At 43.9% G+C, this 17150-nt stretch overlaps 1 protein-coding gene across 4 annotated transcripts in view; it reads right to left on the bottom strand.

Moving 5' to 3' along the window:
- Window positions 1-17150, bottom strand: part of FSIP1 (fibrous sheath interacting protein 1) — a 265899-nt gene that overhangs the window by 199344 nt on the left and 49405 nt on the right. For all 4 annotated transcript variants that reach the window (XM_077465009.1, XM_077465012.1, XM_077465011.1 and 1 more), the window contains exon 5: window positions 8309-8402. In XM_077465009.1, coding sequence (XP_077321135.1) covers window positions 8309-8402 — 94 coding nt within the window. The remainder of the gene's footprint in view (window positions 1-8308; window positions 8403-17150) is intronic.

Below are 17150 nucleotides of genomic sequence, written 5' to 3'. Positions count from 1 at the left end.
TATACTGTCACGAAGTTGTCTAGATACTCACGGAATATATCGTTGACCAGATGCTGGAATGTGGCCGGGGCATTGCAGAGCCCGAAGGGCATCACTAGATATTCAAAATGCCCGAATCTAGACCTGAAAGCCGTCTTCCACTCATCCCCATCACGGATTCGGACTAAGTTATATGCTCCCCGAAGATCTAGTTTAGTAAATATCTTGGCAGTTCTTAGGCGTTGAAAAAGTTCAGGGATGAGAGGAAGCGGGTACCTGTTCTTAATGGTAATTTTATTAAGTTCCCTGTAGTCCACGAAAGGCCTGAGAGAACCGTCCTTTTTTTCAACAAAAAAGATGCCTGCACCAGCTGGAGAAGAGGATGGTCGGATGAATCCCTTTTCCAGGTTTTCATCTATGTAAGAGCATAGGGCTTCTAGTTCAGTCTCTGATAATGGAAAGATCCGACCAAACGGAATTTCGGAACCGGGTAGCAAGTCTATCGGGCAACCATAGGGCCGATGGGGTGGCAGAGTATCAGCCTTCTTCTTGTCAAAGATGTCCAAAAAATTATGATAGGCTGAAGGGACATGTTGCAGGTTATCAGGAATGGTCTGTATGGTTAGACAGGAGGTGGACTTGTGGGAGGTCGGCAGGTGACAGTGCTGTGAACAGTAGGCAGATGAAAAGAGTACTTCTTTCTTGTTCCAGGGAAAGGGAAACCAAGAATGATTGGAAACATAGGAGAGTGGATAACGTCAAAGCGAAGAAATTCACAGTGACCAGAGTCTGTGGATGTCAAGATTGGTTCTGTTTCCTGGGTCACAGGACCGGAACAGGGTAGGGAGCCATCAGCCAGATGAATCTGAAGGTGTTGTTTTTTAGAGCAGAGGGGAACGTGCAGGCTCCGAGCTAGGGTTATGTCCATAAAGCAACTGCAGGCCCCAGAGTCAATGATGGCTCCCAGCCAAACCTCCTCTTCCGCCACCTGTAATGAAACCGGGAGGACAAGGTGAGACCGGGTGGAAACCGCAATCTGAGAATTCACAGCAACACGAGGTCGGCACTTACTGGGTCTCACAGGGCAGCTGCGTAGGAAATGGCCCGCTTCACCACAATATAGACAAAGGTTGGCTTGACGCCGACGGAGTCTCTCATCAGGGGTGAGTGGAGCCCGGACCAAGCCCAGCTGCATGGGTTCACCATCAGTAGAGGAGGTAGGAGCTGGAACAGGTGCCCGGGGTAGCATCCACATGGGTCTAGGTGACTGGAGGCGTTCGGAGCGACGCTCCCGTAAAACACATGTAATCAGTCCGGGAGCTAGCAAGGCTAAATGTGAAAGACAGAGGGTATTCCAGAGGCAGGCCGAGGGTCAAACACATGTAATCAGTCCAGGAGCCAGCAAGGCTAAGAGCAGGAAGTCCGTTAAACAAGCCAGGGATCAGGTCAGGAGAGAATCAGAGTAGTCTTCAGGCAATCCGGGTCACAACAGGAAGTGGCAAACAGGAACAGGAAGCAGAGGAACACAGGTGAGCTGAGGAGACAAACCAGCAAAGACACAGAGCAAATGGTTGCCTTTTATAGGCCTGCCAGAGTGATCAGGTGATGTGCAAACCCGCCGTATCGCGCACCCATGTGCGCCTCTGCGCTGGTCTACCACGCAGGCGCACAGGGATGCACCGACGTTGAAGTCTGTTGATCCTCTGACACACAGCTGTTTCACCTGAGAGAAATCCTGAAAACATGACCTGTTGGGGGCGCCTTGAGAAATAATGATCTAGAGGTCCAAGATTATTGGTATACATTTGTTCTAAATAGGGATTTTCCTTCTCTATCCCAATCTTCCCTAAATCTAGAGTCCCTCTAGTGGTCGATAGATGTCATTGCATATATTTTTTATTTGCTATTCTCATCCCAAAGATCTGATTTTCCATATTATTTTCCAGGCTGTGCTATACTAAATGTGATTCCGTAAAGGTCTCTATACTTTCACTGAAGCCTCAAGAAACAAGATACCTAATTTTCTTTAGCCATACTGCAATGTAGTTATTATGGCATGTCTTAAAGTTTATGGAGATACAGTGTTGAAATCCTGAGGATATATTGTGTCTAACTGTATTCTTAGTATTTGGACTGTACTTACAACATACTGTATTTGCAATGTGCATTCTATTACGTAGATCCCCAGTCTAGATGCGTCTCAATGGGTAATTGTATATCATTGGATCTGGTGGTAATAAATGTTTGTTCATGTTGTATAAACTAACAGCATAAACATCTGTTACCATATGTACTGGAACTGCCAGCTTTAATGGGTCTTTCAAATGTCCAAATTCTTTTTTCAGTTGAATTGCTTGGTTTTCCGAAAGTGGTTTTAGATCTGTTGTATTTGATATTTCAGGTGATGTTTTAAACAATCTATTCCTAGGTAATGTGGAATATTGTTATATATTGTTATATAACGCAGTTACAGCTAGAATAAGTCAGCTGCAGGAGGAATCCCATGTGAAGTCATTACATTTTTATAACATCCGCAGAGTCAAATATGATGGAACACATTTTTTGTAGATGAATGGCTCATGTAAAAGGTTATTTGTTATTAAATACCAGATATTACGGTTAGCTACATAGTGACTATAATATTTTTGGTAAGTGGTAATAGTTGGGGATATTAGCAGTTTTTTCATAACTGGACCAGTTGTGAAGTGAAAAGTGAATGCTTTACTAATGTTACATAGTTACATAGTTACATAGTTAGTAAGGTTGAATAAAGACACCAGTCCATCCAGTTCAACCTGAGTGAGTGTCTGCAATTGTCCCTATCCCTGTATATTGCACACTCACATTGGTCCCTACCCTCAAGGAGCCCACAATCCAAGGTCCCCATTCATATACTAGGGCCAATTTGGGACAGAAGGCAATTAACCTGCCTGCATGTCTTTGGAGTGTGGGAGGAAACTGGATTACCCAGAGGAAACCCACGCAGGCACAGAGAGAACATGCAAACTACAGGCAGGAGTGGTTGGGATTCAAACCAGCAACCCTTTTTACTGCTAGGTGAGAGTGCTAACCACTACACCACTGTGCCACCCCCATGTGTATGGTACATTTTTGTAGGAACTGTGAAGGATCATTTAAAGGGGTTGTAAAGTCAGTAGGTTTTTTATCTGAATGCATTCTATGCATAAAGATAGGAAAAAACGTCTGCGTGCCACAGCCCCCGTAATACTTACCTGAGCCCCATCTCTGTCCAGCGATTTCTACTAGTGCCTCAGCCTCCTTACTAGACTATCCCTCCTGACTGGCTATGAAACAGCAGCAGCACCATTGGCTTCCACTGCTGTCAATCAACGTCAGTTAGCCAATCTGGAGAGGGGGGGCAGGGTCGGGAGTGGCTCCGTGCCTGAATGGACACATGAAGCTGTGACTCGGCTCGGGTGACCCATAGCAAGCTGCTTGCTGTGGGGGCACTCGACAGGAGGGAGGGGCCAGGAGTACAGAAGATGGATCTGAGAAGATGAGGATCGGGGATGCTCTTAGCAAATCCACTGCACAGAGCAGGTAAGTATAGACATATATGTTATTTTTATAGGAAAAAAAACTAGACTTTACAATCAGCTAGACCCCCCCCCCAGCAAAAAATTTAAAGCCAACAGCTGCACATATTAGGAAAATTACCTGTCCTGGACCCCAGCGATGTCAGCATCCCAGCCAATGGTTCCATCGGCTCTCGGGTTCTGCCGCCGCCACTACCTCTAAGGGAAACCGGCAGTGAGGATCAAGTGTTATATGCTCTTAGCTCCCTAGGGAGTTTCAATTTTTTTTAAAACACTTCTCCTTTAAATACCTACATTATCAAACAGCTAAAGGTTTCTATAAAATTATTCTTAAATGGGTGGGATTCAATAAAACATTTCTTTTTTTGCATAGATGCTTTGTATTGATATTTTATAAGCATAAGTTTGTAGATCCACAAAACATTTGAGTATCGGCTTTCAATAAAGGACAAAAAGAAAGGCCAGTAATAAAGCTTCAGTCAATGAAAGTTTGTAGCTTCCATGAACAATGCTACATGACAAGAGTTACAGTAAAGTTGTGTAAGTGGTGCTATTGCATTTTATTTTTCTTAATTTTTCTTTATTGGGTATGATGTTTACTTGAGTGTATTTGTGTATTTGTAGTTAGTAATCTTCGTATTTGTTTTTACTTTCTGTGTATTTGAGTACAGTAGGTGTATAGTATACTTTCACTTTATTTTTTATTTCACCTTTGCTGTTTTTAAAAAAAATAAAATAAGTAAATAAAAATAGTTTTTGTACTTACCATAAAATCACCTGAGAAACTATAGCACTGGATTGTGGCAGGGGCAGCAGCAGCTGGCTGAGTCCCCCAGCTGCTTACTGAGAGGCTGATCCAGCTACCAATCCAGGCATCTGGGTGAATCCCAACTGTAAAGTCAGGATCTTTACTCAGCCTGAACCAGCTGAGTGACGTCTGCTGACAGAGGGTTTTAGCTTGCTGTCGGCTGAAAAGGAGACACAGGAGTACAGAACAAATTGCACTCCTTTGACCTACAGGAGAAGTAGAGCTAAAATAGCCTTGGCCATGCTTCTCCTTTAGGCTGGGTTCACACTGGTACGACACGACGCTACAGTCATACCACTGTGGATCCGACTTTGCCCTGCTACTTGAAGTCCGACATCCGTCCAAGTCATTCACAGGAACACAAGAACACAGACCACGCAAGGGCAAATAAGAAATTAGTTAAGCTGCTTAAATAGCAAAAAGGGGTTGACTGCAGGCTGGACTAATGAGGCAGGTTAATGGTAACCAGGTGAGTCACTGTGGTAACGAGTGGCTGGTAAATGACATGACAGCTAAGCAGCTTCTGAGCACTGAAAGAAAAGAGCTGCTTGTTAAGTAGTAGGAGCCCTGACACCCCTGACAGTACACCCTCTCCCCCTTGGGGGGGGGGGGGGGACCAGGCTTGAGGGGAAAACGTAAATGGAAAGCACAGAGGGGGCAGGAGCATGTACATCTGAGGATGAGATCCAAGATCATTCCTCCACACCGTAACCACAGAATGCATGGTCAGAAAAGCCAGGTTGGGAACAGATGTAGGCATAGCCAGCAGACAAGGAATCGTCAAGGTACAGACAAAGATCGGCAACACAAGTTCAATCAGGTAAGTAGAAGGCAGAGGCAAAGTCCAGATACAGGCCAGGGTCAGGGTAGGAGATATATACGAAGCCAGAGGTAAGCCGGGTCTAATACAGGAGTAAGCAGAATCAGGTTTGTTCGCTTGTGCCTGCAAGATGGGCACTTGCAGGATCGCGCGTGAGCATTTGCATCTGCCTTTGAGCATCCGCTGCATGGTGGCAAGCAAGTCCCTGACACACCTTTTGTCATCTGCTCTCTCAAGAGAAGGCTGTCCAAGTAACCAATTAAAGGGAAGCACCTCTGATGGATAAGGGCCAGAACCAGTGCACCTTTGTGAGAATAGGCAGAATGAAAGCACCATAACCTGAAAGTGGCACTTTGCTACTGTGATGTATGACTGAAAAATATGAACAAAAATATAGCCATTCTTGATGTCTGTTGAGGCCATGGACTAACAAATTGAAGCATTATGAAAAAATTTAAATCGCCAAATAAGAATATTCCAACCCGAACCTCTGGCAATACACAAACACGTTTGACTACATCAAGTCTAGATTTGAATAAAAGCTATTTGGTTTTGGAACTTTAAAATTAATATATAGGCACCTCCCCCAACAAGAACAGGAAAGACACCCCCAAAGACACTTTAAAAAGGAAGTCGTTTTGCTCAACTAGTTAGTTTTAAAAAAAGGAAAAAGGTGAAGCACATAACCTCAACAAAACATATACAAACAGACAAAGAACATAACACATAAAGGGTTGAGTCCTCCTTTTATCTCATATACTGTACATACATAACACAAAAGGGTTGAATCCTCCTTTTATCTCATATACTGTCCTGAAAAAATGATTTTGGGAAAAACACAAAATTCCTGAACTCACAACCCCTGAAGATTGGGATGAAGATCCACAAGATATTGTGGGGACACAGGAAGGTATAAGAAAAAAACGAGGGAGGCGGCAAGGAATAGAACTCTATTTTTTTAACTTTGAGACACCATCTGCAGAATCCACATCTCCAAGATGCAAACTTCTCCAACCAGTCATTCCACAACCTTGACTAAAACAGGTGCAGAAGCATCTTCATGATTACAAAAGACTGCAGGTTTGATGCACTTGACCTGCCGCTGAAAATCTACAGACTTGATGCTTTTGACCTGCCAGGACTTTCAGGAACTGTGAATTGAAAGAATGCAAGATGCATGGTTAATGGAAGGAAAGGGGGGCATACATGCTACCCTTCCAATTGTGGAGAAGATACATATTCTTACCACAGATTGGATGAAATCATTAAAGCAGCAGACAAGCACCAATCACTGGTCCCCCACAAAAGGGGAAAAAAAAGGGAGGTCCTTTTTGGAGATTCCTCCAGACTGACAGAAGACTAATACAAGACATCCAACGACTAGGATCCAGTGCTGTGTCACACGTGATATAACCTCTAACCAACTGCATAATACATGTATGCAGTGTAAAAGTGGGCCTTAATGCCCAGCTGCTACACATGAGTCCACGCCAATCCAGCACACTGACCAAGCTGTCTGACAGCTATCGATCACTGCTTCTGTTCAGGAGGGACAACCAGACAGACTCCCAATCATTTAAGAGCCAATTACAGTGGTCACGTCATCAGGAAGCCACTCTGCCTCCTGACATTAAAGCCCACTTACAGGGTCACCATGAGGTGGCATAAAGGAGTTAAAAGCACAGCACCATCTGACAAGATGCTGGTCAATACCTTTATCTGATAAATTCCTGCACAGGGATTTGGAGCAATCCAATAAGGCCTGAGCTAGCAAGACTTACATTAAATGCAGGTTGTACAGTTGAACCTGATAAAGAAAGCATAAAATAGGTTGGACTTGATGGACTTGTGTCTTTTTTCAACGTCACCTACTATGTAACTATGTAATAAAACTGAATAGGGATTTCAATCACTTTAGGTGGGATTCAAAAAGGAAGAGGCATTTTCCATAAGGAAGGCCATAGCCTGTTAGGCAGGTGGGTGTGGATAACATCTTAACAAATCCCTCTACCAAGGGCAATGGGATTTGTCTGTGTTTTTCTAATATTTGTAGATAAATGAATCAAATAAGCATTATGAGCAATATACTTGACAGAACACGTGTATCGGTAAGACATAATAGTAACTTCTAGCTTTTTGGTATTGTGAGTTGCTTCAATATTTTCGTAAGCTGACCTCATTGTGATTGGGTTAAGCCTTCAAAGTCGTTGCTGTCACCAGAAAGGGTCTTTTCACCCAGGGTTGGCAGAGACAGTGAAACTGACAGCTAATCCTTCTGGGGAACAGAGAGCATGATGCCTACTACCCCTCTGCTCCGGTTTAGCATCTGAGTAATCTGAGCAAGCTGGAACATAGACCCCTCTATACCCAAGGTAAAACCTTTCAGCGTGAGTATTAGGGGCAGAGAAACTCAACTCAGAACCCACTCAACAACCCATTCAGAAAAAGACATGTCCCACTGGATCCTATAAGAGTCATCAATAAAACCCTGTGACCAGGCGCTCAAGCCTCAGAGCTGGGGTAGTTAGGCTGCAAATTGAACAAGGCTCCCTGCAGGTGGCAGACAAAGATCCTGCAAAGCAACTTTCCCTCCAGGCACGTAGAGCAGAAGCAGCAGTAAGCATGAATAGAAGCAAGAAAATCTCCCAGTTAGAAACAGTAGTGAGGGCTAGGCTGCGTAACAGAGTCCATTACTTTTGAGGTGTCCTGCAGGACAAAAACCACAAGACTGTTCGTCTGCTAGCAGTTGATGATTCAAGAAAACCTTACATTGAAGGTGGATAGGGGAATCCTCCCAGCTGTGAGACACTACTCTCTACAGCGGGGAGACTTCCCCATCATTAGAATACACTGATCGGCGCTGCAGTCTACAACCTGTAGTGGTGATCACAACAGGCCAGTTCAACAGAAGTCGATCTGTGCCAATATATGGATCGAATTTCTGAATTCATGAATTTTGATCCATGTATGGCTAGCTTAACTCATGATTCAGATGGAATTCTGTATCACTCACTGGTCAATAAAGAAATATAGGTTATTATAGGTTTGTTTATTCTGGATTCTAGAACATTTAATTTCTGAACACAGAACTCCAATAACTTACACAAATGTATGTTTTTATATATAATATAATTCATAGCTTACCTGGAGTTTTATCGAATTGTGGACTCAGTGCCAAAAATTTATCAGTATTCACAATTTCTTCATGACTGCGCAACAAAGAATTCCCAGAAACACTCTAAAGAAGAGACATAATGTAAAATCATAAGAGAATGTAATAATACAATAAATCAACACTAGTCAGATATAAAGTGCCTAGAAGAAAAGTGATAGTGGTTTTATTAATCAATTTGACGCCTTTTTTAAAGAGACACTATTACCAACTTGAATTGCATTTAAAAATCACATACAATTAAAATATTTAAAATGTTCACTTACAGTGTGTTCCTTATAATCTATTTTTATTTGCTTGCAATGTGCCTCTGAACCAAACTAGACTCCCTCTAGAGGTTTGTTCTGGCAAGCTCAGTAGATTGCTTTAAAAAATGCCTGGATTATTTCCTAAATGTACATAATATAACTGAGTACTAATATTTATAGGTAAAATTGATCCGGGGAAAATCTGATTACCTCTCTGGGCATCAGGAAGGAATTTTTTTCCCCTGCTGTAGCAAATTGGAGCATGCTTTACTAGGGTATTTTCACCTTCCTCTGGATCAACTGTGGGTGAAGTTTTGTGCATATGGGATTGAAGATTGTATGTATATATTTTTATTTTTATTTTTTTAACTAGATGGACTTTTTTCAACCTATGTAACTTGCTAGCACATTTGACAACTTCAAGACAGTCAATTGTGTAGCACAGCCCCCTCACATCATGCTCATTATAGTCTTCTATTCTGGGAGTATCCAATTACTGTCTGTGCTAGCAGCTACTGCGCTCCTTCCTTCACCTCCCTACTGTAGCCCCAGTCCTTGACACTCTCACCTGCTGGACTGCAGCAAAAAAACAACAACACCGGGGCTCTGTGAAGGTGTTGCTGTCAATAACTTGCTTTCATCTGCTTGTTAAGGCTCAATTTGCACAGGTGTTTAGGTATCAGTGGCCACGGAGAGATTACCTACGATGATCGTAGCTGGACACACACACAAAGTGCCAAAAAGAGTTCCTGACAGGATAAGGTTGTCAGTTCAGACACTCGTCTAGCCAAAGTGATAGCACCAATAAAAAATACTTTGTAAGTTAGAGCAGAAATAGGGATACGTTCAAATTGAGGCGTCTGAAGCACCAAAAGGACCTGTTTCAAATTTAAAGCAGTTAGGAGACTCCTCACACAAAGGTCTTGACCAGAGAGTAGGAAGCCAACAGTCTCTAGAAAAGAATAACAAGAGCAGAGATGTGACACTTGATGGCACTAAGGGTAAAACTGCAGGAAAGAAAGGCCTAGTTCCACAGGGAAACTCCTGGGTGAAAGTCTGTAGACTCACACCAAGCAAAGTATGCTTTCCACACCTGATGATAAACGCTAAGCTCTTCACTACTTGCAGTAGTAAAAGAGGAAAAGCAAGTGAAAGGGGAAATCTATTGGCCCCTGGGAAGGCATTATGTTACCTGACTCTTCACTTACTTCAAGACCTGCTATGTCCACAGTTGGGTATGTGAGGATATATTGAGAAGTAGTGAGCTTAGTGAAGGAGTAGAAACTACATTCAGAGACCAACAATGCCACTGTACAGTGTACTCAGCAAGAAGTGCCCATTTCCTGTAGCTGTGCACTCAAAAAGGGACCCTCAGAAAATCGTACAAAGGAAAAAATTACTAAGAGGCTACTCCCTGTCTAAACATGGAAATAGCAGGAAACTCCGGAAATAGCAGGAAGAAAAAAATACAGAAACACAACATGACCCAGATAGAGTAAATTAAGAAGAAGTTAGATAAAAAAAATGCTCCAGCAATTCTCACAGCCTTCTCACCACTTCAGTGATTGATAGGTGACAGCTTGTTATTTCAGATGTGAATATTGCAGTAATTAACCAAATCTTGAGATGACATACAACTGTTTCCAAGGTCATGTATGAACACCAATTCTGGTAATAACTGCTGCGCGACTGCCTCAATCTCAGTGTCCAGTAAGTCACAAAAGAGCAGAGTGATTGTTGCAGTGAAATTCTTAAGCTGGGGTCCCTTATTACACAAACAAACAATGACAGCTACTTGGGTGAGTATGTGGGATCTGCAGGTCCAGTATGACATTGTACAAAAAAAATAGCAACCACCCCAACCTATAACTGGCGTTTGCTGCAAGGTGCACATGGAAGGGCAATGAACATCGCAAACAAAAGATTTTCCAGCACACTTACCAGTCAGCCTGGTTCCAGTATGACACTGCCAGCAGCTGCTGATTGAAAATTTTTTACCTTCAAAGTTTTGATCAAGCGGAGCTCCTCAGAACACCAAGGTAAACTAAATATATTCTGTACATGCAGTGGTATAGACCAGCTGTGGACCTTTGCTTGCCTTTATCCGACCCTTGGGGTACTAGTTCATCCACTGACACCAACAATGGTGGGTATAATTCCTGTCACTGGCACCAGGGCCGCTGTTAGAAATCACAGGGCCCCCAACAACCTACCTGACAGGGCCCCCGGGAAATCAAATCGCTAAAATGCCATGGTCACAATGGTATGCTTTGCAGCCATTGCAGAAATAAGAGCCTTGCTACTGCTGCCTCATGACACCTGTTGTTTTTATTTTACATTTTACATTTTTACATTGTGAGACCGCATTGCAGCTGTAAGCCAAGTATTTGGCTTCAAGGTGCAGAGCAGCCCCATTGAACTCAATGGGAAGTTTGACAGGTGGTGCTGCCTGTCAAATTCTGCAGCCTGCAGTACAAATGCCTCAGCTATGAAGTAAAGCATTGCAGCCATGGCATGTATACAGCCCGGTATGACAGCTGGCTTATGTCGAAAGGGCTTGATTAAAAAAGGGATGCTGACCATCTCCCTGGCCGGAGTGTTCTGGTGGGGCGTCCCCTTGTCAGAACACAATAGAATAGCAGGGGAGATCACTGTACTAACATTAGATTGTCAGTACAGAGGCTCTGACCTGAGGTGTCAGGGGTTTTTTTCGTTCAGCCTGTGGGGTTTAGCAAAAGTAAACTAGCAGTGTATATGAGACATTAGGCCACATTCACGTTGGAGGTTACCTGAATGTGTGACAAGTGCATAGGTAATGGGCAATTTGCAGTGCATTTTGGAAATGCGCTGCACATGCGCATATAACTTGTGGTGCACAATAATTGTTAATGTCACCCCAAATGCAATGAGAAGACATGCGTTTTGTCATGTGGCAACGCTGCATGCCTTAAAAGTTTCTGAAGCCTCTATGTGTTTGTCACATATATGACAGCCCATTCAAGTGAATGGGTTACCCTATGTGTGAAAAACAAGAAAAAAAATAAGAAAATGTGAGCAGGAATGTTTGTTACTGCTATATGAAGTATAAAGGGACCTTAGGGATGGTATATAGAAATGGCTGGGCAGAGATGCCTGGCAGCTGGAGAGAGAGATGTGTCCACTGGGTTCTTGCTCAGCACTGCATTGACAGCTATCTGCAGTTCTAGACTGGCTTCATATTCACCCTCTCTCCAAAATCCTAAAGTTTTGTGACTTTGTTCCAGTAGCAACCCCACCCCCTCCAGCAGAAGCACTACTCCATCCAAACCCTGAAGTTCAGTGAGCACAGAGCAGTGAGAGCATATCTGGAGGGGGATGAGAGGTCAGCACTCAGGGAGGAGGTGAAGCAAGCTTCCTGCTTATGCTGACCAGAGATATCATTGAGGAGGGGGAGTTTCAGGACCCGACAGAGACACAGGCAGACTGAGACTGCAGCTGTCTTCTGCTCCAGATCGGGACACTTTACCAATTGCCAGTAGGAAGAACTGAGATGCTGGAGGGAGAAAGCTGGCAGCGCTTCAAGGAGATCCACAAATGTCAGAAGGCAGTTCGGCTAGCTCTCCTGCTCTGCAGGTTCCGGGCCCCTCTTCTGAAGTGGCAGAGCTCGGGCCCCCTACAGGAAGGCTGGCTGTACTTCCCTATCAGCGGCCCTGACTGGCACCAACAATGGGGCATTATTCCTCCCAGTAACACAATCAAAATTTGTTTTCTAAATAGTGCAGCCCTGTGTCTCATTAAATAATGTGCATACAAAATTTATATTAGACATTTCATGATCAAAAAAAAAAATGTTATCAAAAAAAGGAAAATGTAAAAAAAAACAGTTCATCTGTGTCAATGCTTACAAAACAATCACTGCTGTGTGTGTTTGTCCTCAAAAGGACCAATATCCAGTGAACACCTCCACCAGCTAAAGTACCTTCTCACCTCAAAGATGAATGTAAAAGCATAAACAAATCAATCCTTGTGTCCACCACAATGGATCAACTTTCACTCTCCCATGGTAATACTACAGTCTCCAGACTGCTCCTCTGTGTGGGTAATTGGCATTTGTATTGCGTTTGTATTGCCATCAGACAAACCTTCCTTCACTTTCTCATAAGTCCTCAATCACGCTATTACTTCCGTAGGATATAGACATGAAACAACAAACAAAAGTGCCATAGTGTACTCTGTTTATTTAAAGCCCCCAAAACAAATCCACTTATGCAGTGTACACACGACCGGATTTTCTGGAAGACTAGGTCCGACGTTCTTCCAGCGGATTTCCGATGGACTTTCCGAACGAACGGACTTGGCCACACACAATCACACCAAAGTCCGATGGATTCAAACATGATGACGTACGACCGGACTATAATGAGGAAGTTCATAGCCAGTAGCCAATAGCTGCCCTAGAGTCGGTTTTCGTCTGTCGGACTAGCATACAGACGAACGGATTTTTCGACCCGACTCAAGTCCATCGGAAATATTTGAATCATGTTCTAAATCTAAAGTCCGTCTGATTTTTAGACAGCAAAGGTCCGATGAAGCCCACACACAATCGAATTGTCCAGTGGATTTGTTCCATTGGAACTTTGCTGTCAAAAAGTCCAGTCGTGTGTACACAGCATTACAAGATGAGCTGGTGAAGGTGTGCACTGGATATTGGTCCTTTTGAGGACGAACACACACAGTGGTGATTGTTTTGGAAGCACTGACACAGATAAACTGTTTTTTTCACATTTTTTTACATTTTTATTTTTTTATTTAAAATTTTGTTTGATCATGAAATGTTTAATATAAATTTTGTATGCACATTATTTAATGAGACGCAGCGCTGCACTATTTAGAAAACAATATTAAATTTGGTGTGGTGTATCACTAACTGTTCAGCAGCTGTGCAGTCACATATATTGGCGATTTCACACATTTACCCTGTTATAGGAGGAAGTAATTTATTTTGGCGCTGACTGTTTTTTCACCAACAAAAAGGCACAATTTCTCCCACAGATACCAACAATGGGGCACTATTCCTTCCACTGACACCAATGATGGGGCCCGGTATTTCCACTGACACCAAAGATAGGGCATTGTTTACTCCCACTGAATGCCAGGACATTTTCTAATCCCACTGCCCCTAGTCCGGCCCTCCTAAAGTCTGAAGGACAGACCCCTGGTATACACAAAAAAATAGGATGTTTGTACTCACTTTAAAATAATTTTGTTAGCATCCATTGTTAGAGTTTAAGGCTTCCACACGGGAAGACTTAAACATTTAGGTCAAAAGTAGTCCAACTGAGGTGTGGCAACACAGCAAACAAAAAACACAAGTGGAGGTTAGATGATAGTCTTTCAAACCTGGTAAACAGCTGCTTGATGCCAAAAACGCAAGCCCAGAAGCACTCACAAATCTAGTAGGGTGCACTTGGACAGGAATGGGTGGAACACAATCCTTGAGAACATATGCTTAGATGATCTGTCTGAGCCACCTAGTGATGGTAGAATACGAAGCTTGTGTACCCTCATGGCAATATTCGAAATCAACAATAAGTCAATTAGTTATTCAAGCACCTACTGATCCTATTCAATTGGCTATGGGTCTTCCTGGGGGCTTTTATGGCTCTTGGGGACGCAATTCGTGTTGGGGATCAAGAAATAAGCTTCCTTTTCATCCAGGATTTTCTTTTTTAGGCCGGGTTCACACCGCTGCGATGCGGGAACGCCGCGAATCCGCGGCGTTTTCCCGCATCGCATGCCTCCCGCCGGCAGTTCACACCGCCCTATGCAGACGGCTGGGAGTGTCAATGATATGATAATGACACCCCCAGATCCGTCCGCATATCGCAGTGCGATCTGCCGACTCGCACAGGAATCGGATCGCATGGTGTGAACCCCCATGCGATCCGATTCTGTTGCGGACCAAAAAAAGGGTCCCGTGCGAGTTTGCTGCGGGAGCGATGCGAATTCAGCCATACTATCTGTATGGCTGAACTCGCATCGCTACGGAGATCGGATGGGATTTGCGGTGCGAATCACATCCGGATCTCCCCCCGCAGCAGTGTGAACCCGGCCTTAAGCCTCTTCTGATCAGTTTCTCAAGGTCTTCTTTATATGTATTTGTAAGGTTCTCTTTAACCACTTCAATACCGGGCCTATTCTGGCACTTCTCTCCTACATGTAAAAATCATAATTTTTTTGCTACTCAAAAGCCCCAAACATTATATATGTTTTTTTAGCAGACACCCTAGTGAATAAAATGGCATTATTGCAACTTTTTATCTCGCACAGTATTTGCGCAATACATTTTCAAACGCCTTTTTTTTCATGAATTAAAAAATAACAAAACAGTAAAGTTAGCCCAATTTTTTGTATAATGTGAAAGATAATATTACCCCAAGTAAATAGATACCCAACATGTCACACTTTAAAATTGTGCACACTCATAGAATGGCGCCAAACTTCGGTACTTAATCTACATAGAAGAAGCTTTCAAATTTTTTACAGCTTACCAGTTTAGAGTTAAAGAGTGCTAGTGCTAAAATTGTTGCTCTCGCTCTAACGCACGTGGCAATACCTCATATGTGTGGTTTGAATGGCGTTTACATACCTGGGCAGGACTTACGTGTGTTTGCTTCTGAGCACGAGCTACCGGGGATAGGGGCGTTTAAAAAAAATTTTTTTTAATGCATTTTTTTAATTTTTACATAAAAAAATTTTTTTATCACTTTTATTCCTATTACAAGGAATGTAAACAATCCTTGTAATAGGAATCTATCGTGGCAGGTCCTCTTTATGGAGAGATAGTTACATAGTTAGTAAGGTTGAATAAAGACACCAGTCCATCCAGTTCAACCTGAGCGAGTGTCTACAATTGTCCCTAGCCCTGTACATTGCACACTCACATCAGTCCCTACCCTCAAGGAGCCCACAATCCAAGGTCCCCATTCATACACTAGGGCCAATTTTGGACAGAAGCCAATTAACCTACCAGCATGTCTTTGGAGTGTGGGAGGAAACCGGATTACCCGGAGGAAACCCACACAGGCACAGGAAGAACATGCAAACTCCAGGCAGATAGAGTCACAGTTGGGATTTGAACCAGCCACCCATTTTACTGCTAGGCGAGAGTGCTACCCACTACACCACTGTGCCGCCCCCCAATAAGACCCCACATCACTGCTCCAGGCTGTAAAGCATGAGACCGAAAAAAAAAAAAAACTCACCGATCTCATGCTGACAGCCACGATCGTAGCTTTGTTTACACGCGGGGTCCAGGCGTTACGTCAAAACGTCGCACCCGGGCCTCCGGCGGTCATAGAGGTGACTGGTGACCATCTGGTCACCAGAAAAAAAATAGTATGGTCGTCATCCAGCGGCATCCAATTCTTTCTAGGGGCCCCCCGATGGCACGAGAGAGCCCGGAGAAGCACCAGATGGTGGCGGGGGGGGGGGGGGGAACGGACGATCAAGAAGCGGAACTGCCGCTATGATCATTCTTGACATGCACAGAATCGCCACCTGCAAATAATGATGATATCTGAATGATGCCTGTAGCTGCATCATTCAGATATCCCCGCACAAAGTCAAGGACGTCATATGACGGCGTGTGGTATTGAAGTGCATTTTAAAAGGAGTTCCAGTCTGTAAAAAGATAAAAATAAAAGTCAGCAGCTACAAATACCATAGTTGCTGACTTTTAATATAAGAACACTTACCTGTCCAGGGATCCCGCAATGTTGGCACCCCTAGCCGATTCGTCAATCGGCTTCGGGTGCAGGTGCTGGCAACTGTAGTAAGGGAAACAGGAAGTGAAGCCTTACGGCTTCACAGCCTGCTTCCTACTGCGCATGCGTGAGTCACGTTGTGCTTTCTGAATGGTCTCACCGTCTTCTGGGACCACTGTGTGTCCCAAAATGCAGTGGGGGGGAGGAGGAGGGGCCCAAAATGTCGTAGATCGCAGAGTGGCGATGGGGATGAACTCTGATCTTTACTTCTTTCCAAAGATTTTCAAATCAGGTGATTGGCTGGCCCATTCTAGCAGCCTTATGAGTTTGTTTCCCTTCCTGGGGTACGGCTATTTAGAGTGGATAAGTACATCCAAAAGGGTAAATCTCTCCTTATCAGTAAAAGGAGGTTCAAACATTTCTCCTTTTATCATGCTGCCTCTCCTATGCCTGGGGCATCTGCCTCTAGGCAGGCTCGACAGTCTCAATCGTCAGGTTCGAGGGAAAGTCCCCAAGGGCAGCAGAAGGATCTTGGGGCAGAAAGCCCACAAAGCAGAATGCTAAAGCCTTCTCATGAAGGAGTACCCCCACTCATTTGGGTGAGGGGAAAGGTCCTGCGATTCTCAAGATCTGGCAGGAACAATGTCAAGAGCAGAGGGATTTCTGAAATGTTTTCTCTAGGTTGTGACTAGAGTTTTGAGAGCCAGGAGGGCTCAGTCGGCTTTTGATCTGAGGTTCCGGGGTTCGGGTCCCTGTTTGGGTGCTGCCTGTGGGGTCCTTGGGCTGCTGATGGGGCAGCCTTTATGCAAGAGTTTCCTTCT

The sequence above is a fragment of the Lithobates pipiens genome, unplaced genomic scaffold, assembly GCF_037356315.1.
Source record: "Lithobates pipiens isolate NorthernLeopardFrog02 unplaced genomic scaffold, aLitPip1_a1.2 Scaffold_30, whole genome shotgun sequence".
Classification (NCBI taxonomy): domain Eukaryota; kingdom Metazoa; phylum Chordata; class Amphibia; order Anura; family Ranidae; genus Lithobates; species Lithobates pipiens.
Note: the sequence above shows the minus strand (reverse complement) of the source record. Positions and strands in the feature narration are given on the sequence as shown.